Source organism: Passer domesticus, chromosome 8 (genome assembly GCF_036417665.1).
Source record: "Passer domesticus isolate bPasDom1 chromosome 8, bPasDom1.hap1, whole genome shotgun sequence".
In the NCBI taxonomy this organism is placed as follows: Eukaryota; Metazoa; Chordata; class Aves; order Passeriformes; family Passeridae; genus Passer; species Passer domesticus.
In genome coordinates this window covers 6137502-6161210 of record NC_087481.1, presented here as the reverse complement: position 1 = coordinate 6161210, position 23709 = coordinate 6137502, and the positions used below count along the sequence as shown (strand labels likewise).

At 53.4% G+C, this 23709-nt stretch overlaps 1 protein-coding gene across 1 annotated transcript in view; it reads left to right on the top strand.

Annotated features, from left to right (window-relative positions):
• The window catches only part of LOC135306203 (zinc finger protein 850-like), a 375138-nt gene that overhangs the window by 95841 nt on the left and 255588 nt on the right, over positions 1 to 23709 (top strand). Inside the window, 1 exon segment of the mRNA XM_064429797.1 lies at positions 10653 to 11156. Coding sequence (XP_064285867.1) covers positions 10653 to 11156 — 504 coding nt within the window.

The following is a 23709-nucleotide window of genomic DNA, read 5'->3' as shown; positions in this document are numbered from 1 at the left end:
GCCCTGGCTGCTGAGCCCAGCTTTGGCCTGGGCTGAGTTTGGCTGTGGCCCAGCTCCATCCTCCTGCGGGGCTCAGGGCCTGTTCCCGGCCATGGCCAGCCCTGGCCGGCCTCTCTGCTGGCCCAGAGGCCGGCAGAGCCCGGGGCAGGGCTGTCTGTGCAGCCCCACTGGTGCCAGGGGCTCTGCAGGAGCTGGCAGAGGCTGCCCAGCAGGGAGGCCATGGGGCACAGAGCCCCAAGGCTGCCGTGGGCAGCACGGCACAGGGGCCGTTCCCAGCCGCAATGCTCCTGGCCTGGGCTGGGCCTGCACAGGGGCTGGGCCACCATGGCTGGGCCAGCACAGGGCCACCAAGGGGCCACGCACCCACTGCCGGGGCTGACAGCAAGGCCAGGCACACACAAGCAATTGCTGAGCATGGCCTGCGCTGGCCAGGCCTGACTGTGCCACAGGCAGAGCTCAGCTGCCCCTGGGGGCTGCAGGAACAGTCAGGAGCCCAAAGAGCCTCCATGGCTGTGCTGGAGACCCAGGCTGGAGCAGGGAAATGCAGGGCTGCTGCGGGATGGGGAGGGCATTGAATTCCAGCACACACCTCAGCTCTCTGATGATCCCGGCACCATGCTGGGCCCTGTTTCAGACTGGGGAGAGCAGATGTTGATGGGACAGGAGCCCTGCGGGGCTGGCAGGGACCTGCAGCTTGCAAGGTGCTCTGCTCTCCCTCAGGTGCTCTTGGAGGGATGCAATCCCAGCTGGACACCTCAGGGCACAAGTGGCACTGCCTGTTTATGGGCACACAGCTGATGTCTGCCTGGAAAGGGGCACAGGTTTTAATATTTGTACATTTCATAATATACAAGGAAATCTTTATTATCTGGGTCATTTGAGTACTTTTAAGAAATGGCCAAGTTTTCCCACCAGGAGCAGAAATTTCCTGATTCTACTAGATTCTTCTACTTATGGCAAGTGGAGAAATACGGATCTTCCCCTCTAGCTTTGCCATGAACATCATTCACTCTAATATTTCATGACCCCCTCCTTTACTTGTTTCCAGCTCTCCTTTTGAAATGGCCATGTCTAAGGACATCTCTTCATTTAGAGCAGCTGGATCCTTGTCCTTCACATTGCTCCCAGAAGTCTTCCTCCAGATGCTCTCTGCTGATTCCAATGTATCATCCTTGATTGGCTTCATGATTTGAGCATCAGGGAATTGCCCAATCTTTCAGAAGTTTAAATACCTCCTTAGTCAGCATCTTAGTTGTAGTTTTATCTTTTCTATCACCTCTTTTTATGTCTTTGTCTAAAATCCTTCCTGTATGGCAATCCCTTGTGGATGGTGCACATGTCAGATGTTGCTGGGATGTCACAAGAAACTGAATGAAGGCTTTTGATGTTTATTAAATTTTATCATGTTGACATTTTTTGTTTTCCATGAAGAGAAACCTTCCTGTGCCTCTAGTCTCACCAGTTCCTGGTCCCTCCAAGGACACAAACCTGATGTGCTGGGGAAATGTGGCAGAAATGCTGCTCTCGGAGGGGTTTGAGTGCCTTGGATAGCTGAGTCAGTCAGGCCTGTAAGAAAGGTTAAGTCGCAAGGTCTAAGTGACATTAAATGCTGCTAAGAGTTGTTCTTTTGCTAAGTTGTTATGTTTAATATGTTATAAGCTAAGCTGAACATCATTAAGTGTTATTCCTCTATTAAATTAAAAAATCATAGGTTATAATTTAGGTTAAATACTGTTAAGCTCTGTTCTTTTGCTAAATTGTGAAGCTGAAGTTATCACTTAAGGTTGAGGTACAAGTTAAGTCCTGTTACGTTTGAGCTCTGTTACGCTTTTAGGCCGTATTCCTTTTACCATTGCCCTCACTGTCCTTGTGTCACACACAGAGTCAGGGACAGTTCTCAGTTCATCTCTGGTTCGATTGCCTGGATTTTGTTTGGTTTTTTTGTTGCTTTGTTTCTTTGGTGTGCCTGAAGTGTCCAGTCAACAATGTGTCTTGCCAAGGAAGTTTGTGGTGCTGTCCCTTAATATTAAATCTGGTTGTTGCTGCTCCCTTGCTGGGGATATTTTCAGCGCTCTCAAACCCTCATTCAGAACAGGGTGAAGGAGCCCTGGCCCAGGCTCTGGCCCTGGGGGACACAGGGATGCTGCCGGGGGGTCCCTGTCCCCCTGTCCCACCCCCCAAGGCCCCGGCCCCCCGTCCCCGTGTCAGGCTCTGGGGTCGATCTCGTGGAACATCCTCTGGGGGAGGCTGCAGCACCGGGAGCGGGGGGACCCGGGGGGACAGGGGACCCTGCTGTGCACGAGCAGCGTTGGACTGCTCTGGGGGAACTGTGAGGGGAGCTGGGGCAGAGTGACCTCCCCAGTGACATCACACAGCCCCTGTGATGTCAGAGCCCCCTATGAAGTCACACAGTCAGCCTGTGATGTCACACAGCATCATGTGATGTCACAGAGCCCCCTATGATGTCATACAGCACCCTTTTGGTGTCACAGAGCCAACTCTGGGATGTCACCCTGGGATGTCATGCAGCTGCACTGAGATGTCACAGAAGAGTCTGCGATGTCACAATGTCACCATGTGATGTCACAGCCTGCTCTATGATGTTACACAGTCACCTAGAATGTCACAACCCACTCTCTGATGCCACAGAGCCACCCTCTATGATGGCAGGATCTGCTCTATGGCCTCATACTCTACTCCATGATATCACAGACAGCTATGTGATTTCACAACTCCTTCAGTGATGTCACAAAACCCTCTCTGTGATGTCATACTGGCACTCTTAAATGCTACAGCACACACTTTGACCTCACAGCCTGCCCTATGATGTCATACAGCCATGCCATGAAGTCACAGCCTGCTCTGCGATGTCACAGAATCCCCTCTATGACCTCACACAACAAACTCTGTGATGTCACAGCCCAGTCTGTGAGCTCACACAGCCCACTCTGTGCTGTCACACAGCCCCTTGCTGACATCACAGCTGCCCTGTGCCTCCATGACTCAGCCACAGAGTGCCGCTGTGACACAGCCCCCTCTGGGACATCCCCCAGCCCCTGCCAGTGCTGAGCCCCTGTCAGCTCTGGCTGTGCCCTGCTGGTGTCCCTGAGCTGCCCTGGCAGTGCCCCAGCCCTGCTGGGCTGTGCACAGGAGCTGCTCCTGGCCAGAGCTGTCTCTCTGCAGCGCTGCCCTTGCCAGGAGCTGCCTCTGGGCCAGGAGCCCGGCCCAGCTCAGCAGCACAGACACAGCAGCAGGACTTTAATGACCCTCTGGGGCTTTGGTGCTCCTTGCATCAGACTCAGTCCCTCAGAGTATCCTCAAACAACTTCTCAAGAACTCCAAATCAGATTCAAACTTCAAACTTTTATTAACTTCTAATGGGTCCCAAGGAGGGACACAACTCATGTGAATGTGTTCCCAGGTTCCAGGTAGAGCAGAACACTGGAGGCAGTGATCACAGGTGGAAACAAGCAAGGGAAAGGTGTCTCTGGTGCTGAGCAAACCTGGATGTGTTTCAGGAATGCAAAGGGCCAAGGCCTGAGCCCCAGCCCCTGGCCAGGCAGATCCTGTCCCTCCCTCCTTGCTCAGGGCTCTTCCCGGGATGGGCACTGGCATGTGGGGATGTGCAATGCCAAGGGCAGCACCATGGGGCAGCCCCTGCCAGGCTGCTGAGCAGGGACAAGGAGGCAATGAGGCTCCAGGCCTGCAAGGGTCACTTATCTCCTGCTCCTGGCTCAGGTCCAGGGCCAGCAGCCATGGCCAAAGTGCTGCCCAAGTTGGCTCTGTCAGGGCCTTGCAGCTGCTGCCCATCCCTGTGCCCTGTGCAGCCCAGGCTGTCCTACGGTGTCCCTGCCCTGCGCCTCTGTCCCTGCAGGCTGTCGTCATCCCCCGGCTGCCCCACCTGGCTGGCCCCTTCCTTTGCTGACAGCTCTGCCTCCTGGCTGCCTCTGCCTGCCCACACAAAGCCTTGGGCTGCTCCAGGCTCCTTCTGCACCACAGCCCTGCCCTGGGGGAGGAAATTCCTTTCTCTTCATGTCTGGTCCTCCCCAGCTGCCCTTGTGTTGTGTTCCACTGCAGTAAGCAGCAAAACGACTCCCCCAGACCCTCGAGTCTCAGACCTCAGGCAGGCATCGATGACCAACAGGGAAAGGAAGGCAACAGGATGGGTCTTGGTTTAGCAAAGCCCAGGATCCTTTATTGTGCCAGGTACCAAGACAAGAAATTAAGGGGGAGAGGGGGTGGTGGCTTGTCATTGATTTTATATGACAGGGTAGGGGTGGAGTTTAGGGTCGGGGTCCAATAGCAGAAGGAGCAGGGCACTGCAAAGGAGTGGATCCAGAAGGACAACCAATGGAAAAATCGATGGCGGGGACTCTGCAGTAGAATTTGGACCAATGAGGTTACAGAAAAGGAAAAATGTTCTGTGGCCACTCCTTATTTGACCAGATGGGGTGGAGTGTCTTTTCCTGGGCTTGCAGGGGCATGCCCGACAGGGTGGAGGGGCGGAATCCTCTTTAAATCACACTCCTCACTTGATGCTGTCTGTCTGGCTAGAATCCCTACTTCCTGGGGCAGGGGAACTCCACACCCTTGGTGCCATTATTTCTTTCTCTTGGTGTTTTATACAATGAAGAAAAACTCCAGCCTCTCTGAAACCACCCTTTAATCCCTCTCAGGCTGCTCCTGTTCTGTCCTCAGTCTCCACTCCACTGAGCCCAGAGCCACCACATTCTACCTGCTGGTTATGTGATGAGGCATCCAAACCCCATCTTGGGAGATTTTTGGTTACTTTTCAAGGTCTGTGAAAATGGAAAAATAGTGGTCAACATTATTTTGTCCCACATCTTGCAGTAACAGAACAGGAGTCAATATCACTCAACTGAATGAGGGTGGATTTACATTTGTTAAAACGAGGAAATATTTTACAATGATGAGAGTGGCACAAAACTGCAACTGTTTTTCCAGAGAACTGCATTCCCCATCCCAGGAATTGTCCAAGAGCAGGAGCTTTGTGCAACCTGATCCAGTGAAACCCTCTCATCCCCAAGGACAGAATTGCTGTCATGGGGGTTCTCTGCTGTGCTGGGTGCCCTCACAACGCTTCTGGCCAGAATGTCTGCTGAGGGCAGCCAGGCTGCTGCAGGGGCAGTGACCTCACAGCCATCACCATGGCAGCCCTGTCCCCTGGGCCTGGCTCTCCCCTTTCCTCTGCCCCTGCCTTGTCTCTGCTGGCATGAAGAGTTTTGTCATTCATATCTTGTCCCCAAGGTGCTGGGGCCAATGGCTTCCCAGGCAGGCTCCTGGAGCAGAAGTGGCTTTTCAGAGCCCGGCCAGAAATGAGCCCTGAGGCAGCAGCTCTGCAGTGCTGGCCACCAGGCCGGGCTGCCAAGGGAGGCTTCTGGCCATGGCCTGCAAGCAGCTGCTGCTGCCAAGGTGCCTTTGGTGCCTCAGGCTCTGCCTGGCACAGCTCCCAGCACGGCACTCTGCCCTTGTGCCCGAGCCCTTCCCTGTGCTGGGGCTGGCCTGGGGCTTTTCCTGCAGCGGGACCTGCCCTGCTGATGGCACAGGAAAGGCAGTTCCTGCTGGAGCAGGAGGCTCTGCCTGCAATGGGCTCCAACAACTCCAGCAAGGCCCTGTTGACATCAAAATTGCTTCCTAGATCACTATATGCTAATAATTGTTATAGCTCCTATACTGTGGAGTAAATAACTCTTTTTTAAAATTTAATCTGTGGTGTAAACAAACCATTCTGTCTAATCATGATCAGAATCAATCAGAGCTGTATTTATATAAATTTATCTAGTATTCCATCGATAATCCTGTGGGACAAATTGCATTAAGGTTCAATTCTACCTGTCTAATCTTTTACACCTTTGACAAAGTCTGGGGCTGGGATTGGATCCAGCCACTCCCACTCTCCTCTAATAAAATAAATTTTGGAAGTCTAGGGGTCCTGCAGGGGTTTGAGGATCCATGGTGTCTGTTGGGTGTCATTTCTCCATCTCATGACTCATCAGGGGTTTCTCCAATAAAGAAATAAAGCTTTTGCCTGAAGCTCCCACTGTGCCCATGACAGGAACACCTGTGAGTGTCTGGGACATCCCGGCTCTTTGGCAGCCTGGGGACTCCTGGGATGTCACCGTGGAGCCCCCGTGAGTGCCTGTGACAGATCGGTGCCTTTGCAGCCCAAGGTGCCCTGGGATGTCACCATGGAATGTCTGTGACTGCCTCTGAGCACAGGGCTCTTTACCATCCCCAGAAACCCCTGGGAGGTGTCCATGGAGTCCCTGTCTCTGCCTGTGATATTCCAGCTCTTGAACAGCCTAGAGACTCTTGGAAATTCCCCATGGAACCCCTCTGAGGGCCTGTGACAAATCTGATCCTTAGCATGGCAACCAGGGCTGGGACCAGCTGGGATGCTTGGCTTTCACAGGGTGGGGTTCAGGAATGGGATTCCCCAATTTCCTGGTCCCGCTAAAACCGTGCTGCAGATTGGTAGCCTCCTGCCTCCCATGGAAAGCACAAAAGGCAAAGATCCTGGGCTAGGATAGGAACAATTTATTGGGAACAGCAACAAGATCAGGAACAAACAGGAACAGCAACAATATTGATAACAAAAGGGATAAGAAAAATGGAAAACTACAACTCAGCTGTCTCTTCCCAGACACAATTTCCTCCTGCCAAGAAAGAACACTCTTCTCCTCGTAGGAAGATAGAGAGATTCCCTTTCTTGCCCATGGCAATGATCTGAGGGGGGAGTGAATGTAACGACACAGCCATGGCCAAACCCTCATGTTCATCAATCCCACATCATGCCATCGGCAGGGGCAGAAGAAGGGACAGGTGTCTTCCCAGTATGGATCACTGGGAACATGGATCACCAGGACTCTGACCAGCATGGGTCATCCAAGGGGGGATGAAGCTGCAGGCAGTGCATGAAGCTCTCCCTGCAGTTGGGGAATTTGCAGGGCTTCCCCTACTGGTGCCTCTGGTGGTGTCTGGTTAAGTTAGAACTGTGGGTGAAGCTCTTCCCACACTGGAGACACTCGTAGGGCCTCTCCCCAGTGTGGATGCGCTGGTGGGTGATGAGTTGAGAATTGCGCTTGAAGCCCTTCCCGCAGTCAGGGCAGAGGAAGGACCTCTCATCAGTGTGGATGCGCCGGTGGGTGACGAGGTGGGAATTCTGCTTGAAGCCCTTCCCGCAGTCGGGGCAGCGGAAGGGCCTCTCATCGGTGTGAATCCTTTGGTGCCTGAGGAGATTGTAGCGGGTCTGAAACCTCTTCTGACACTCAGGACATTCATAGAGCCTCTCCCCGGTGTGGATGCGTTGGTGGGTCACAAGGGTGGATCTGTAGCTGAAGCCCTTCCCACACTCTCCACACTCGTAGGGCCATTCCCCAGTGTGGATCATCTGGTGGCGGATCAGGGTGCTGCTCCACCTGAAGCTCTTCCCACACTCCAAGCACTTGTAGGGCTTCTCCCCATCATGAAGCTGCTCATGGATCACCAGCTCTGATCCCTGGCTGAAGCTCTGTCCACCTTCCTGGCACAGGGTGGGTCTTTCCTCCTCACCTGGGCTGGATTTGGAGCCCCTCCTCCTGCAGTATCTCAGGGAATTTTCTTCCCCACTGGATTCCTGTGCCATGGAGCCACTCAAAACAGCCTCTTCCACAAGGTTCTGCTCTGGAGATTTGTCGTCGCTGGTCTCCATCCTCAGCTCCTTGTCTGGGGAAGGCAGGGCAAGGAGAGGATGGGATTTGCCTCCGTGCCAGAGGGAAGGGGAAGGAGATCCTCCCCGTGCATCCCTGGCAGGACGGCGTTGAAGGCAGGGTTGTCCTGCAGCCTTGGGCTATGCTGTGCAGGGAGATGGAGCAGGAAAGAGAGGGAAATGAGCTGTGACTTCCTCCTCACCTACCTGGTGGTCCCGGGACATCTTCCTCTTCCTCGCAGCCTTCTCCTCCATCTGGCAGTGGTTTGGGGATGGGAAATTCTGTTTTGGGAGGAAAACAAGAGATTAATGCATTGAGTTTTGTACTGGTTTGAGGGCAAACCAGGGGGAGAGTCTAAGCCAGAATTACAATTTAATAAGAAAATTAAGATCAAGGCAATGATACAGAAACACTGCCTTAAATGGAAAGAGTCAGGATATGACCTGACACCCTGTTGGTCAGGGTGGTGGTAGCAGTCCCATTAAATGGTGACTGCAGTCCTGTTGCAGTGATGATCGTGATTCTGTCAAAGCAGTGATCCTGTGGAAGGGTCTGGTCCTCGTCTGAAGTCCAGTGGTGCTTATGGAGCTCTTGTCCTCTGGGAATCCAGTAGCCAAGGTGCTCCTGGTGCCAGAAGCCTCAGCTTATATCCAGGTAGGAATGCTTGGCTCCTCCCCCTGGGCGGAGCATCCCACAATGGGATGATGTCATTTTACCAGTCCTGCAGGGACACTCAATGGCCCATTCACAGAAGAGAGCCCCTGGAGGGCGTAATCAGGGCTGAGTCATGGAAGAGATAAAGAACACTGCCCCACCTGTTTAGAACAGTTTCTAAAGGTGAAGATGGAAAACATGCATTTGGTTACATCTTGGACTGCAACCTGAAACAGTGGGGTAATCCCTGCTGTGGGGGTGAACACCACCCCCCCTACCCTAACTGGCTCAGGTGTAAAACCCCCACCCTGGGAAGGCCACACATGGGGGACAATGTCACACTTGCCCTGCCCCAGGGGAGGTCTCTGTCCCTGTCACTCTCTTGCCCTCCCCCTTTTTTCTCTTTTATTCTATCTCTCTCTACCTCACATTGACTGTTCAATAAAATCCACTTTGCATTTGGTCTCCTTACCACCTTAATTGGGGCAGAGGCATCTCTAACAATTTTCTTAACCAGATTGTGTACAATATTTTGGCACAGTGAGTTCAGGCACTGTTCTTTGACCAAGACAACAGCATGGTTCCCTCCTCTGTGGGAGGAGGGCTCTTTCTTTCCAGAGGAACTCTTGGAAACTTGAATGCAGATTCCTCTGAGTGGCTTGGGGGAGAACTGATGAGGAAAATGGCTGTTGTGGGTGGCCAGTGTAAAGAAAATACTTTGTTATCCTTCCATTAAATGTTTGTTAAATCACCAGAGGAAAGGTTGCAAATGTTACCAGGGAGACTGATAAGGTTCATTCACCCCAAGGTTAGGAGAACAAGGCTGCTAAAAGTCCTAGAAGAAGCCCACCTCAAGTAGCTAAATTCCCGAATAACTCCACCATTCTGAGGCTTGGGGACTTTTCCATATGTGAGAACAATTATTGTCCCTGTCACCTTTGTCACAGCTATACAGATTTTTCCTTCCTTTCTATAATCTCTACTGGGTGAAATTTTCACTTCCATTTCTTTTTTTTTTTTTTTTTAATCAGAACCTTCCAGCAGCTGAGCTGGAGCTGTGCAGGAACCGTGAAACTTGGAGTTGCCACAGAATTGCTTCTATTATTCATTTATTAATGTTTGGGATTTATTTGTGTTTTCCTCACATGTGACTTCTGACAAAATCAAATCTTCATAAAACTGATTTATACAGTATTAAATTTAATTCCTGCCAAGTTTATTTTGTCCAGTCCCCAGGGGATGCTGGAGGGGTCTTTGCGCCTCTCGCCCTGGGGGATGCTTGGGAAGGGCTTGGGGGGCGTTGTCCCTCTCACCCCAGGCCATTCTTGAGGGGGTGTCCCTGTCCCCCAGGGGGGCGTCCCTGTCCCTGTCACCCCAGGCCATTCCCCAGGGCGTCTCCATCATTCTCACCCCAGGGAATGCCTGGGGGGTTTCCCTCCCTCTCACCCTCATGTCAAGGGGATGCTCAGGGCAGTCTCGTCCCCTCGTCCTGCAGGATGCTCGAGGGAGTCTCCATCCCCCTGGCCTCGAGAAATGCTTGTGCAGGGCTGGGAACCAGGGGCTCTGTGTCCCTCTCACCGCTGAAGGTGCTCAGGCCTGGGGAGGCTCTCCGACCTTCTCATCCCTGGGGAGGCCAGGGATCCTCAGCAGCCATGAAAGGGGGCACCACCAGAGCCCCAGAGGGATGAGACTGGAAATGGGACACTCCTGGTGCCTTTTTTCATTCACTTTTGCTTTTTGAAGGTTTTTATGGACACCAGGTGACTTCTGGAGATGGACTTGGGCAGAGGACCTTCAGACTCACTGTGCTCATCCCTTGTGTTTCCCGAAACCAGGATTTCCCATTCCCAAACCTTGGCCCAGTGGAGAAGGCTGCAGGGAAGAGAAAGATGCCCTGAGAAACGCAGGCAGGTGAGGGGGAAGTCAGTGTCCCTTTCCCCTTCTCTCCTGCTCCATCTCCCAGCTCAGCATGGCCCGTAACTGCAGGACAGCCCCTCTGCCTTGGCCATCCTGCTGGGGATGCACTGGGGTTATCTCGTTCCCTTTCCCTTTGGCATGGAGGCAAATTACATCCTCTCCTTGTCCTACCTTCCCCAGAGAAGAAGATGAGGATGGAGACCAGAGAGGACAAATCTTCACAACAGAACCTCATGGAAGAAGCTATTTTGAAGGACTCCATGGCACAGGAATCGAACGGGGAGGTAAAGCCCAAGAGATCCCACAGGATGAGGGCCTGCAAACCCAGCCCAGGGTGCTCTGAGGAGGAAAGACCCACCCTGTGCCAGGAAGGTGGACAGAGCTTCAGCCAGGGATCAGAGCTGGTGGTCCATGAGCAGCTTCATGATGGGGAGAAGCCCTACAAGTGCTTGGAGTGTGGGAAGAGCTTCAGGCAGAGCAGCACCCTGATCCGCCACCAGATGATCCACACTGGGGAATGGCCCTACGAGTGTGGGGAGTGTGGGAAGGGCTTCAGCTGCAGCTCAAAACTCGTCAGGCACCAACGCATCCACACTGGGGAGAGGCCCTATGAGTGTCCCCAGTGTCAGAAGAGGTTTCAGACCAGCTCCAATCTCCTCCGGCATGAGCGGATTCACACAGATGAGAGGCCCTTCCGCTGCTCTGACTGCAGGAAGGGCTTCAACCGCAACTCCAATCTCATCAGACACCGGCGCATCCACACTGGGGAGAGGCCCTACAAGTGTCCCCAGGGTGGGAAGAGCTTCAGACAGAGCTCTCATTTGAGCAGACACCAACACAGTCACCAGTAAGGGAAGACATGCAAATGCTGCAACTGCAGGAAGAGCTTTGTGCACTGCTCCAACTTCATCCCCCATGGGAGAACCATGTTTGGAAGGGCCCTGGTGATACGTGTTCACTGTGATCCATGCTGGGAAGACACCTGTTCGTTTTCCTGCCCCTGCCAATGACATGATGTGAGCCTGAAGAACATGAGGGTCTGGCCAGGGCTGTGTCATTACATTCACTCTGACCTCAGGTCATTGCCAGGGGCAGGAAAGGAACTCTCTCTCTCTATCTCTCCCTGAGGAGAAGGGTGTCCTTCCCAGGCAGGAGAAAATTATGGCAGGGAATATACCGTTGTGTTGTAGTTTTCCCTTTTTAAAAACCCTTCTGTTGTCAATATTGTTTCTGTTCCTGTTTGTTCTTTATCTCGTTGCTGTTCCCAATAAATTGCTCTTATCCCAGCCCAGGATCTTTGCCTTTTGTGCTTTCCATGGGAGGTGGGAGGGCAGCGAGCAGCAGCGTGGTTTTAGCGGGAGCAGGAAATTGAGGAATCCCATTCCTAAACCCTGGCCCATGGAAACCAAACATCCCAGCTGGTTCCAGCCCTGGTGGCCATGGCAGCAGCCTTGGGAGCAGGTCCCTGGCTGGGGCTGTGGGAACCTCTTCCCTCTGGTGCCCAGGGACAGGACTGGAGGGAACGGCTGCAGCTGAGTCAGGGCAGGCTCAGGTTGGATCTCAGGAAAAGGTTTTTCCCCAGAGGCTGCTGGGGCACTGCCCAGGCTCCCCAGGGAAGGCTCCCAGCTCCAGGGCTCTCTGAGCTCCAGCAGCGTTTGGACAGCGCTGCCAGGCTCAGGCTGGCATTGTTGGGGTGTCCTGTGCAGGGCCAGCAGTTGGACTCCAGGATCCTGATGGGTCCCTCCCAGCTCAGCCAATTCTGTGGATCTGGGATCCCATGACCCATAGCAACAGGGTCCTGGTGATGGTTGCCTGCTAAGGATCAGATTTGTCACAGGCTCTCAGAAGGATTCCATGGGGACATTCCAAGAGTCTCCAGGCTGTTCAAGTGCTGGAATGTCAAAGCCAGAGACAAGGGCTCCATGGACACCTCCCAGGGGTTTCTGGGGATGGTAAAGAGCAGTGTGGTCAGAGGCAGTCACAGCCATTCCATGGTGACATCCCAGAGCACCTTGGGCTGCAAAGGCACCGATCTGTCACAGGCACTCACGAGGGCTTCACGGTGACATCCCCGGAGTCCCCAGGCTGCCAAAGAGCCGGGATGTCCCAGACACTCACAGGTGTTCCTGTCATGGGCACAGTGGGAGCTTCAGGCAAAAGCTTTATTTCTTTATTGGAGAAACTCCTGCTGAGTCATGAGGTGGAGAAATGACACCCAACACCCACCATGGATCCTCAAACCCCTGCAGGACCCCTAGACTTCTAAAATTCCTTCTGAAAGAGGAGACTGGGAGCGGCTGGATCGAATCCCAGGCCCAGACTTTGTCAAAGGTGTAAAAGATTGGACAGGTAGTATTGAACCTTAATTCAATTTGTCCCACAGGATTAACAATGGAATACCAGATATATTTATATAAATACAGCTCTGATTGATTCTGATCATGATTAGATAACATGCCTTATTTACACCACAGAGTAAATTTTTAAAAAAACAGTTATTTACTCCACAATACGGGAAATATAACAATTATTTGAATATAGTGCTCCAGGAAGCAATTTTGAAGTCTACAGGGCCTTGCTGGAGTTGTTGGAGCCCATTGCAGGCAGAGCCTCCTGCTCCAGCAGGAACTGCCTTTCCTGTGCCAGGAGCAGGGCAGGTCCCGCTGCAGGAAAAGCCCCAGGCCAGCCCCAGCACAGGGAAGGGCTCGGGCACAAGGGCAGAGTGCCATGCTGGGAGCTGTGCCAGGCAGAGCCTGAGGCACCAAAGGCACCTTGGCAGCAGCAGCTGCTTGCAGGCCATGGCCAGAAGCCTCCCTTGGCAGCCCGGCCTGGTGGCCAGCACTGCAGAGCTGCTGCCTCAGGGCTCATTTCTGCCTGGGCTCTGAAAAGCCACTTCTGCTCCAGGAGCCTGCCTGGGAAGCCATTGGCCCCAGCACCTTGGGCACAAGATATGAATGAGAAAACTCTTCATGGCAGCAGAGACAAGGCAGGGGCAGAGGAAAGGGGAGAGCCAGGCCCAGGGGACAGGGCTGCCATGGTGATGGCTGTGAGGTCACTGCTCCTGCAGCAGCCTGGCTGCCCTCAGCAGACATTCTGGCCAGAAGTGTTGTGAGGGCACCCAGCACATCAGAGAACCCACACAACAGGAATTCCATCCTTGGGGAAGAGAGAGTTTCGCTGGGTCAGGTTGCACAAAGCTCCTGCTCTTGGACAATTCCTGTGATTCCTGTGATGGGGAATCCAGTTCTCTGGAAAAACAGTTGCAGTTTTGTGCCACTCTCATCATTGTAAAATATTTCTCCTTCTAACAAATGTAAATCCACCCTCATTCAGTTGAGCGATATTGACTCCTGTCCTTTTACTGCAAGATGTGGGACAAAATAATGTTGACCAGTATTTTTCCATTTTCACAGACCTTGGAAAGTAACCAAAAAGTCTCTCAAGATGGGGTTTGGACGCCTTATCACATAACCAGCAGGTAGAAGGTGGTGGCTCTTGGCTCAGTGGTGTGGAGACTGAGGACAGAACACGAGCAGCCCGAGAGGGATTGAAGGGTGGTTTCAGAGAGGATGGCGTTTTTCTTCATTGTATAAAATACCCAGAGAAAGAAATAATGGCACCAAGGGTGTGGAGTTCCCCGGCCCCAGGAAGCAGGCATTCGACCCCGACAGACAGCATCGGGTGAGGGGCGTGATTTAAAGAGGATTCCGCCCCTCCACCCTGTGGGGCACGCCTCTGCAAACCCAGGAAAAGACACTCCACCCCATCTGGTCAAATAAGGAGTGGCCACAGAACATTTTTCCTTTTCTGTAACCTCATTGGTCCAAATTCTACTGCAAAGTCCCCGCCACACATATTTCCATTGGTTGTCCTCCCCGATCCACTCCTTTGCAGTGCCCTGCTCCTTCTGCGATTGGACCCCGACCCTAAACTCCACCCCTACCCTGTCATATAAAATCAATGACAAGCCACCACCCCCTCTCCCCCTTAATTTCTTGTCTTGGTACCTGGCACAATAAAGGATCCTGGGCTTTGCTAAACCAAGACCCATCCTGTTGCCTTCCTTTCCCTGTTGGTCATCGATGCCTGCCTGAGGTCTGAGACTCGAGGGTCTGGGGGAGTCGTTTTGCTGCTTACTGCAGTGGAACACAACACAAGGGCAGCTGGGGAGGACCAGACATGAAGAGAAAGGAATTTCCTCCCCCAAGGCAGGATGCAGAAGGATCCTGGAGCAGCCCAAGGCTTTGTGTGGGCAGGCAGAGGCAGCCAGGAGGCAGAGCTGTCAGCAAAGGAAGGGGCCAGCCAGGTGGGGCAGCCGGGGGATGACGACAGCCTGCAGGGACAGAGGCGCAGGGCAGGGACACCGTAGGACAGCCTGGGCTGCACAGGGCACAGGGATGGGCAGCAGCTGCAAGGCCCTGACAGAGCCAACTTGGGCAGCACTTTGGCCATGGCTGCTGGCCCTGGGCCTGAGCCAGGAGCAGGCGACAAGTGACCCTTGCAGGCCTGGAGCCTCATTGCCTCCTTGTCCCTGCTCAGCAGCCTGGCAGGGGCCGCCCCATGGTGCTGCCCTTGGCATTGCACATCCCCACATCCCAGAGCCCATCCCGGGAAGAGCCCTGAGCAAGGAGGGAGGAACGGGATCTGCCTGGCCAGGGGCTGGGGCTCAGGCCTTGGCCCTTTGCATTCCTGAAACACATCCAGGTTTGCTCAGCACCAGAGACACCTTTGCCTTGTTTGTCCCCAGCTGTCATCAGTTCATCACTGCCTCCAGTGTTCTGCTCTACCTGGAACCTGGAGACATTCACATGAGTTATGTCCCTCACTGGGACCCATTTAAAGTTAAATAAAGTTTGGACTTTGAATCTGATTTTGAGTTCTTCAGAAGTTCTTTGAGGATACTCTGAGGGACTGAGTCTGATGCAAAGAGCACCAAAGCCCCAGAGGGTCATTAAAGTCCTTGTGCTGTGTCTGTGCTGCTGAGCTGGGCCGGGCTCCTGGCCCAGAGGCAGCTCCTGGCAAGGGCAGCGCTGCAGAGAGACAGCTCTGGCCAGGAGCAGCTCCTGTGCACAGCCCAGCAGGGCTGGGGCACTGCCAGGGCAGCTCAGGGACACCAGCAGGACACAGCCAGAGCTGACAGGGGCTCAGCACTGGCAGGGGCTGGGGGATGTCCCAGAGGGGGCTGTGTCACAGCGGCACCTCTGTGGCTGTGTCCTAGAGGCACAGAGCAGCTGTGATGTCAGCAAGGGGCTGTGTGACAGCACAGAGTGGGCTGTGTGAGGTCACAGGTTGGGCTATGACATCACAGAGTTTGTTGTGTGAGGTCACTGAGCAGCTACAGCATCATAGAGGAGACTGTGTGACAACACAGAGCAGGCTGTAACATCATGGCATGGCTGTATGGCATCATAGAGCAGGCTGTGACATCAAAGTGTGTGCTGTGACATTAGAGAGTGTCAGCATGATTTGTGACATCACTGAGGGGGTTGTGACATTACAGAGCTGTCTGTGACATCATGGAGTAGGGTATGAGGCCATAGAGCAGATCCAGACGTAACAGCTGGTGGCTCTGTGACATCAGCGAGTGGGTTGTGACATCAATAGGTGGCTGTGTAACATCATAGAGAAGACTGTGACATCACAGAACAGACTGTGACATCACAAAGCAACTTTCTGACATCACAGAGTCTTCTGGGATATCACAATGCAGCTGCATGACATTCCAGGGTGACATCCCAGAATTGGCTCTGTGACAAAACAAGGGCGCTGTACGACATCCCAGAGTGGGCTGTGACATCACAGGTGGCTGTGTTACATCATAGGGTGCTCTGTGACATCACAGGACGCTGTATGAGATCACAGGTGGCTGTGTGACATCCGAGGGGCTGTGTGACATCACAGGGTGGCTGCTTGTCCCTGCTCAGCAGCCTGGCAGGGGCCACCCCATGGTTCTGCCCTTGGCATTGCACATCCCCACATCCCAGTGCCCATCCCGGGCAGAGCCCTGAGCAAGGAGGGAGGGACAGGATGTGCCTTGTCAGGGGCTGGAGCTCAGGCCTTGGCCCTTTGCATTCCTGAAACACATCCAGATTTATTCAGCACCAGAGACACCTTTGCCTTGTTTGTCCCCAGCTGTCATCACTGCCTCCAGTGTTCTGCTCTATCTGGAACCTGGGGACACTTTCTCAGTCGTGTCCCTCAGTGGGACCCATTAAAACTTCAAGAAACTTTGGAGTTTAAATTTAACTTTGAGTTCTGGAGAAGTCTTTGGAAGGCTCTCTCAGGGACTGAGTCTGATGTAAACAACACCAAAGCCCTGAGAGAGTCATTAAAGTTTTCCAAGTCCAATTATGGAGAAATATTTCAAAGAGCTTGTAAGACATACACATGCCTATTTTAAAGGGTTTATTTTATTACATTTCTCTTCAGAGCAGAGGCATTTGCAGCATTCTGTGATTGATATTGACCCAGGGTCTCTCCTCAGGAGCTCTGGTCTGCTCAGAGAAGCTGTGCCTTGAGCTCTGACCCAGTGTGGACAACCTTGCTCCACGTTCCCCACCCCCATCCTGTCTGTCCTCACTCACCTGGGACCTGCTGGGCTTGGAGAGCTGGCTGCACTCAGCCTAAGAGGGGTTTTCCCTTTTTGCATTTTTTGAAGCAATCTCAAACTCCTGAGTTTCCCCACTGAACACAGACACACTCCTCAGGTGTGTGCCAGCCCAAGGTGCCACCAAAACCACTGCAGAGCTGCCCTGGGCCAGCTGTGAGGGTGGATCATCAGCTCAAGCTGCACTGGGCCACTGCAAGGGGCTGTGGCCATGGACACTGCGCTGACCCCACTGCTGGGTTTGGCTGCCACGGCAACCCTGAGAAATTAAACTGTGCTTGGAAACACTGGGGAGGACTGGGACATTCTGGGAAACACTGGGAACACTGTAGGAGACACTGGGATATACTGGGATTCACACTGCAGAGGACTGGGACAACCTGGGAACACAAGGAATGCTGAGGGAGAATCTGGGTGGACTGGGATGGACTGTGGGGGTACACTGAGACACAGTGGGACATGCTAGAACATACTGGGATATACTGGGAGTGACACTGGGAGTGACACTGGGGCATGGGACATTGCAGGGAAGACTGGGAGACACTGGGGCATACTGTGGATGGCATTGGGAGGAACTGAGAGGGACTGGTGAAATAAATGGGCAGGAGATCTTTCTCCTTTTTAATGCCTTTATTAAGAAGAATCAGCTCAGGTGGGGAGAAATCAACAGGTTGCGCCCTCGCCGCCGCTGCTCCCAGGCGTGGCACGAAGGAGGGGGATGATGCAGCTTTGTCCGCTGGTCTGCAGACAGAACTGGGGACTCTGTCCTCATGGGAGAGTCGTTGAGTCCTTCCTTTGTTTGTTTAAAAACCCGGGGGGTCTCTTTAATCAGTTTCTTTTCAGGTTAGGGTGAGAAATAAAAACGTCCAAGCAGGTGCGGGACTATGCTCCCATCCTTAGACGTCACTTAAGTCACTTGTTGGCTCGTGATTTTAGGGGTTTTTCTTGTAAAAACTGTAAAACTGTAAAAACCCAAGGTGCACTGCATTTATTATTTGCATACTGGCTCCGATGTCACTCCTATTTTCTTTACCTCGGAGGGGTCTGTCCTGGTGTCTTTTTTTTGGTAAGTGGCCAGCATCAGGGAAACAATCAGTTAATCACCGGCCATTAACAGGTATTTGAAGGGCTTTTCTTTGGCAGCACACCTAAAGAAGTCTGATGTGTTTGACTTGCTTTTTTTAACTCTGAAACTAAAAAAAATACAATTTTCTATTCATAACAACTGGGAATGAACTTATGTGTATTGGGACAAATGGTCTCTACTGGGAGGGCCTGGAGGGGCATAGTGGATGTGCTTGGTTGTACTGGGGATGAACTGGGCAACACTGAGAGGGACTGGAAGGATTGAATGGGCTGTTCCCACCTCTGCCGTCTCCCATTTGCCAAAGCTCCCATCCATCACCGCTCACAAACAGCCCAAGGGATCGGGGCCTCAAGGGCAGAGCCTGATGTCAGTGCCATCTTTTCGTTTTTTCCTACAACTCCTGTCATGCTCCAGTCGCAATTGAGCCCCACTGGAGCCGGGACTGCAACGCTCGTCATGCCCCGCGCTCCACAGAGCCCACCCCGGCATCCACCCCCCATCTGTCCCATAAGTGTCCCCTCGACCCTCCAGGATCCCTCAGTGCCCCTCAGAGCCCATTCGGGACCCCACAAAAGAGTCCCCGGATCCCCCGAGTGCTCCCAGCCCCACAGATGCCCGGTACAGCCACTTCTGGGAATTCATCTCCTCTCATCCCCCGCGGCCCCAGAGCCCCCATAGCACAGCCCCGCACCTAAAACTGATGCTGTGCCATGCAATCTAAACAGCCTGGTTGGACCTCTCCCAGCGCCCCCTAAATGCTCCCGAACAGTTTGCGTTCCCCCCGAGGACCTCAGTTTGTGGCTCGGACGCAAAAATGTCCACCAAGTGCCTTCCCGACCCCCAAACGCCACGTTCCCACCACTTCTGGGACTTTATCTCCCGTCATGCCCCGCCATCACCAAAAGCCATTGCAGCTGCGCCTACAACTCCCGTGATGCTCCGCGGCCCATTAAACCGTATTATACCTGCGCCTACAACTCCCATCACCCCCTGCGCCCCAGAGAGCCCCGTTCGAGCCCCCCAAGGGTTCGACCAGACCCCGAAGGGCCCCAAATTCCCCTCCCTGACCTCCAAGGGCCGCCCTGGACCCCCAAGTGCTCCCCCGGACCCAGAAATGTCTCTCAGAATCCCTGAGTGCCCTCCAAGTGCCCACCTGGCTCCCCTAAGTGTCGTCCATACCCTCAAGTTCTTTCAAAATTCCCTCCCCAGACCCACAACTGCCTCAAATGTGCCCCAGAAATGTCTCTCTGGACACCAAAAGGCTCTCCCATGCCCCTGTCTGAGAGAAAGATGATAAAAATGATGACAAAATGACTGGACATATTACTAATTACCATAAAGAGGAAGAAATAAATAGCCAATAGATCTTCATTAATTAAGGAAGGGGAATGTGCTACAGAGAACCAAAGAACATTAATGTTCTTGGCTAATAAAAATGTACAGATTTTTTATGCAAATATAAAAACTAGGTAAGAAAAACCACTGTTAATATTATAAATGAAAATAAATATATACATAATTAAATAATCACACAAAATAATGTGCTACAGAATAAAATAAAAGAATAAATTACAGCAACATTTTTGGATATTTTGGGATGTCAGTCCCAGGTGGGTTATGACAGACATGGTGAGGTAGGGGGTGAAGAGCAGGTTGTCCAAAAAGGGTCAGCCCAAAAAGGGCTCATTCATCTCCATGCCCAGACCTCCTAAAAAGACATTCAGCATCAAGATCACTTCGGGAATGGTTCTATCACCTGTTCTCTGCAATGAAAAATAAAAACCAAACTCACATATGTGATTAAAAAACCAAAAATCATGAGGTGCACTTTGTAATCTCCCTCCTTAACTCCAATCACTGCAGAAGCCCTGGAGACTTGAAGACAATTGAAGGGAGACAAAGAGCCCCCCAGGGCTTTCTGTATTTTAATCAGCCCCATGGTGGATTTGGGGCTGGGTCCAGGAGCCTCAGGCACTGAGAGAAGGATGAAGAAGCTGCTCAAGGAGTCAGCAGCAAAACTCCAAGTGCCTTGGAGCATGGCTGGGCCCCAGTGAGGGCAGGGAGTGCCAAAGGCTCCCCGGGACTGCTGAGAGCAGATCCTTGAGGCCAGGAGTGCAGGGAGCCCAAGGCTCTGGGCAGGGAACTGCAATGCTGAGCAAGGCCTGGGCTGGCTGGGGGAAGCAGAAAGGCCAAGCCCTGAGCCCAGCCTGGGCCAGCAGGGCCTGTCCCTCACGGGTGGCTCGGGGCTCTCTGTGGGGCAGGGGGATGTGAGGGGCAGCAAGGACAAATGCCATCAACCTGCAGCCCCTGCCAGCCTGGCCAGGGAGGCCGAGGGAGAGCCAAAGTGCAGCCCCTGCCAGGAAAGTTCCTGCTGTGGGGCCTCCAGAGGCGCTGCCCGAGCCCAGGGCACAAAGGCCTGGGTGCCTGTGGCCCTGCCAGCCCTGCCCAGCCCTCGGCCATCTGTCCTGCAGGCTGTGCCCCCTGTGCGTGCTGCTCCTGTGCCCTGGCCGGCTGCACTCGCCCCTCTCGCTGTGCCCCAGCATTTCTCACCCAGCGTTTCTGTGCCCTCCCTGGGCTCCCTGCACCCAGCGCTGCCGGCTCCTGGCACACAGAGCCGGCCATGGCCCAGCCTCACGCTGCCACACCTCGAGCACCACAATTCCACCCTGGCAGGGACTTTGCTTTCTCCTCAGCTCCAGCCTGAACCTTCCAAGCTGCACTTTGGGGAGGTTTCCTGCAATTCCCACTCCCAAGGAAAGCTGTCTCCTGCTGTTCATGAACAGAGAAGGGCTGGTGGGAGAAGTGCTGGTCAGAGGCTCTTTAGGGCACAGTCACAATGAAATTATTGACTTTTTAAATATTCTGTAAAAGAAGGAGGGGCATCAATAAATCTTCTACACTGGACTTTTGAGGGCAGACTTTGGCCTGTTGAGGATGCAGATTTGGGGAGTACCAAATCAGGTATTGATTTTTTTAAAAAAACAACCCTTAAAAACAACTAGTTCCAGGAAGGATGGAAACACTTCAAAAAAGAAATCTTGAAGGGGCCAGAGAAGGCTGCCCCCTTTGTGCAGAAAGATGACCCAGAGGGGGAAATGACTGGCCTGGCTGGGCATGGAGCTTTTCAAGGAAAAGGGGGATTAAAAAGGGATTAAAAAGGATATTTTTAGGGATTAAAAAGAGGGTGCAGCACCTTTGGACATAGAGGCAGGTAAATCAAGAAATGTTTAAGGATGTTGTTAGGTCATGCAGAAAGAAAATTAGAGAGGTAAAAGCTCAGTTAGGACTTAACTTGGATACTTCTGTGAAGGTTAATTATTATGTTTTTATAGGTACATTAATGTCAAAAGGAGGGGTAAGGACAACCTGCATTTCTTACTGTGAGGGATATGATTACCAAAGATGAAGAATGGGCTGAGGTACTTCACCCCTTCTTTGCCTCAGTTTTCAACAATAAGACAGGCCATCCTCAGGACAAGTGTTCTCCTGAGCTGGTAGATGGGCACAGGGAGCAGAACAGCCCCTGGAATCCAGGAGGAAGCAGCTGGAGACCTGCTGAGCCACTCAGGTGCTCACAGGTGTCTCTGGGATCAGAGGGGATCCATCCTAGAGGGATGATGGAGCTGGTGGATGATCTCCCCAAGCTGCTCTCCATCATTTACCATCCGTCCTGGATCAGCAGGGAGGTCCCAGAGGACTGGAGGTGCCAGTGTGAGCCCATCCCCAAGAAGGGCTGGAAGGAGGATCTGGGGAACTCCAGGCCTGTCAGCCTGACCTGGGTGCCCGGCAAGGTTATGGAACAGATCACCTTGAGAGCCATCGCAGGGCACCCACAGGATGGCTGAGGCATCAGAGCCAGCCAGTGTGGATTTCAGTATCTGCACTGATGATCTGTGTGAGGGGATTGAGTGCACCATCAGCAAATTTGCAGATGACACCAAGCTGGGTGTGAGTGTGGATGTGCTGGAGGGTAGGAGGGCTCTGCAGAGGGCGCTGGACAGGCTGGATCCAGGGCCCAAATCCAGCAAGGTGAGGTTGAACAAGTCCCAGTGCCGGGTCCTGTACTTTGGCCACAACAACCCCTGCAGCACTACAGGCTGGGGACAGAGTGGCTGGAGAGCAGCCAGGCAGAAAGGGACCTGCAGGGACAGATGGACAGCAGGCTGGACATGAGGCAGCAGTGTGCCCAGGTGGCCAAGAAGGCCAATGGCTCCTAGCCAGGATCAGGAATGGTGTGGCCAGCAGGAGAAAGGCAGTGATTCTTCTCCAGTGCTCAGCACTGGTGAGGCCACACCTTGAGTGTGTCCAGTTCTGGGTCCCCAATTTAGGAAGGACATGGAGGGGCTGGAGCGTGTCCAGAGAAGGCCAAAAAGGCCAAAAAGGGGTCTGGAGGAGAAGTTTGGTTGAAAGCACATGAGGGAGCGGTGGTTAACTGGACGATGCTATGGGTAGACAAGGTAGTGTCAGGGTGCAGTTTGGACTTGGTGATCTCAAATGTTTGTCACAATAAACCGGAGTGGTTTCCCTGGTGTCCCCCAGCCCTTGCTGGCCCCAGGGGCTGATGGCATTTGTGCTCCCTCAGGTTCATGTCCCCACAGCAGCAGCATGGGGGTGCTCCTGCCTGCTCTGTGCAATGCAAACAGGGGCTCCTGAGCCAGTGCTGCCGTGGCTGTGCCTGCAAGGATGCGGCACCTGTGTGAGCTGGGGGAGAGGCCAGGGCTGCAGAGGGGGGATGTTGTTGGCAGCTCCATGAGGATGCTCTGGGACGCTGCCCTGGGCAGTACAGCGCACTGGGGATGGATCAGCCCCTGCTCTGCTGCTCCTTCCCGTCTCCCCCAGGGCCCTTGCAGAGCCCCAGCCATGCTGTTTGCCCCCAGCCTGCCCACGGCCAGCCTGGGGCTGCTCACCCTGGGGCTTTTCTGTGCTGAGCATTGGCCTGGCCGTGTTCTTGAGAGAGCCTGGGCAAGGAGCCTGGAGCCCCCAGGGCCTGGCCTGAGGCGTCAGCGCTGCCCCAGCAGTGCCCATGGCCTGTCCCTGCTGCAGCCCCGGCACTGCCACCCCCAGGACTGTGCCCGGCCCCGAGAGCACTCAGGCCCTGCAGCAACACCAGGGCAGCGGGGCAGGGCCACGGCAGCAGCACTGGCAGCCCCAAGTGCTGCTGCTGCTGCTGGGCACAGCTGCTGTGCCAGCACTGCTCTGCCCCCAGCTCTGCACACAGACATTGCTGCTGCTGCTCCAGAGATGGCAAGAATAGTGGGATCTCTGCAGAAAACTCTGCTGGGAGATCCTTTAGGTCTTCTAAAGTCACTGGGAACACTGCTCCTCATTGTCACAGTCTGTGGCCACAGGGAAGGTGGAGAGAAACAAAGTCAGAAATGGCAGAAACAATCATCTAGCTTTAGGGAGAATATTAAAAAAGCCAAACTACAGGGAAATCAATGAACCAAACCAAAAGAGCTATAAAAGATGATTTTATTACAAGTGATTTGCAGAAATTGGCAACCAGTTCAATGCTTCCTACTATGTCCAGTCATCAGTCTCCACACTGCAGCCTTGAGCTCCTGGTTCCTCAGGCTGTAGATGAGGGGATTCAGGGCTGGAGGCACCACTGAATACAGAACTGACACCAACAGATCCAGGGATGGGGAGGAAATGGGGGAGTGTTTCAGGCAGGCAAATACTGCAGTGCTGAGAAATGCATTTCTCCTGCATTTTTCCTTTTCAGATTCTTTCAG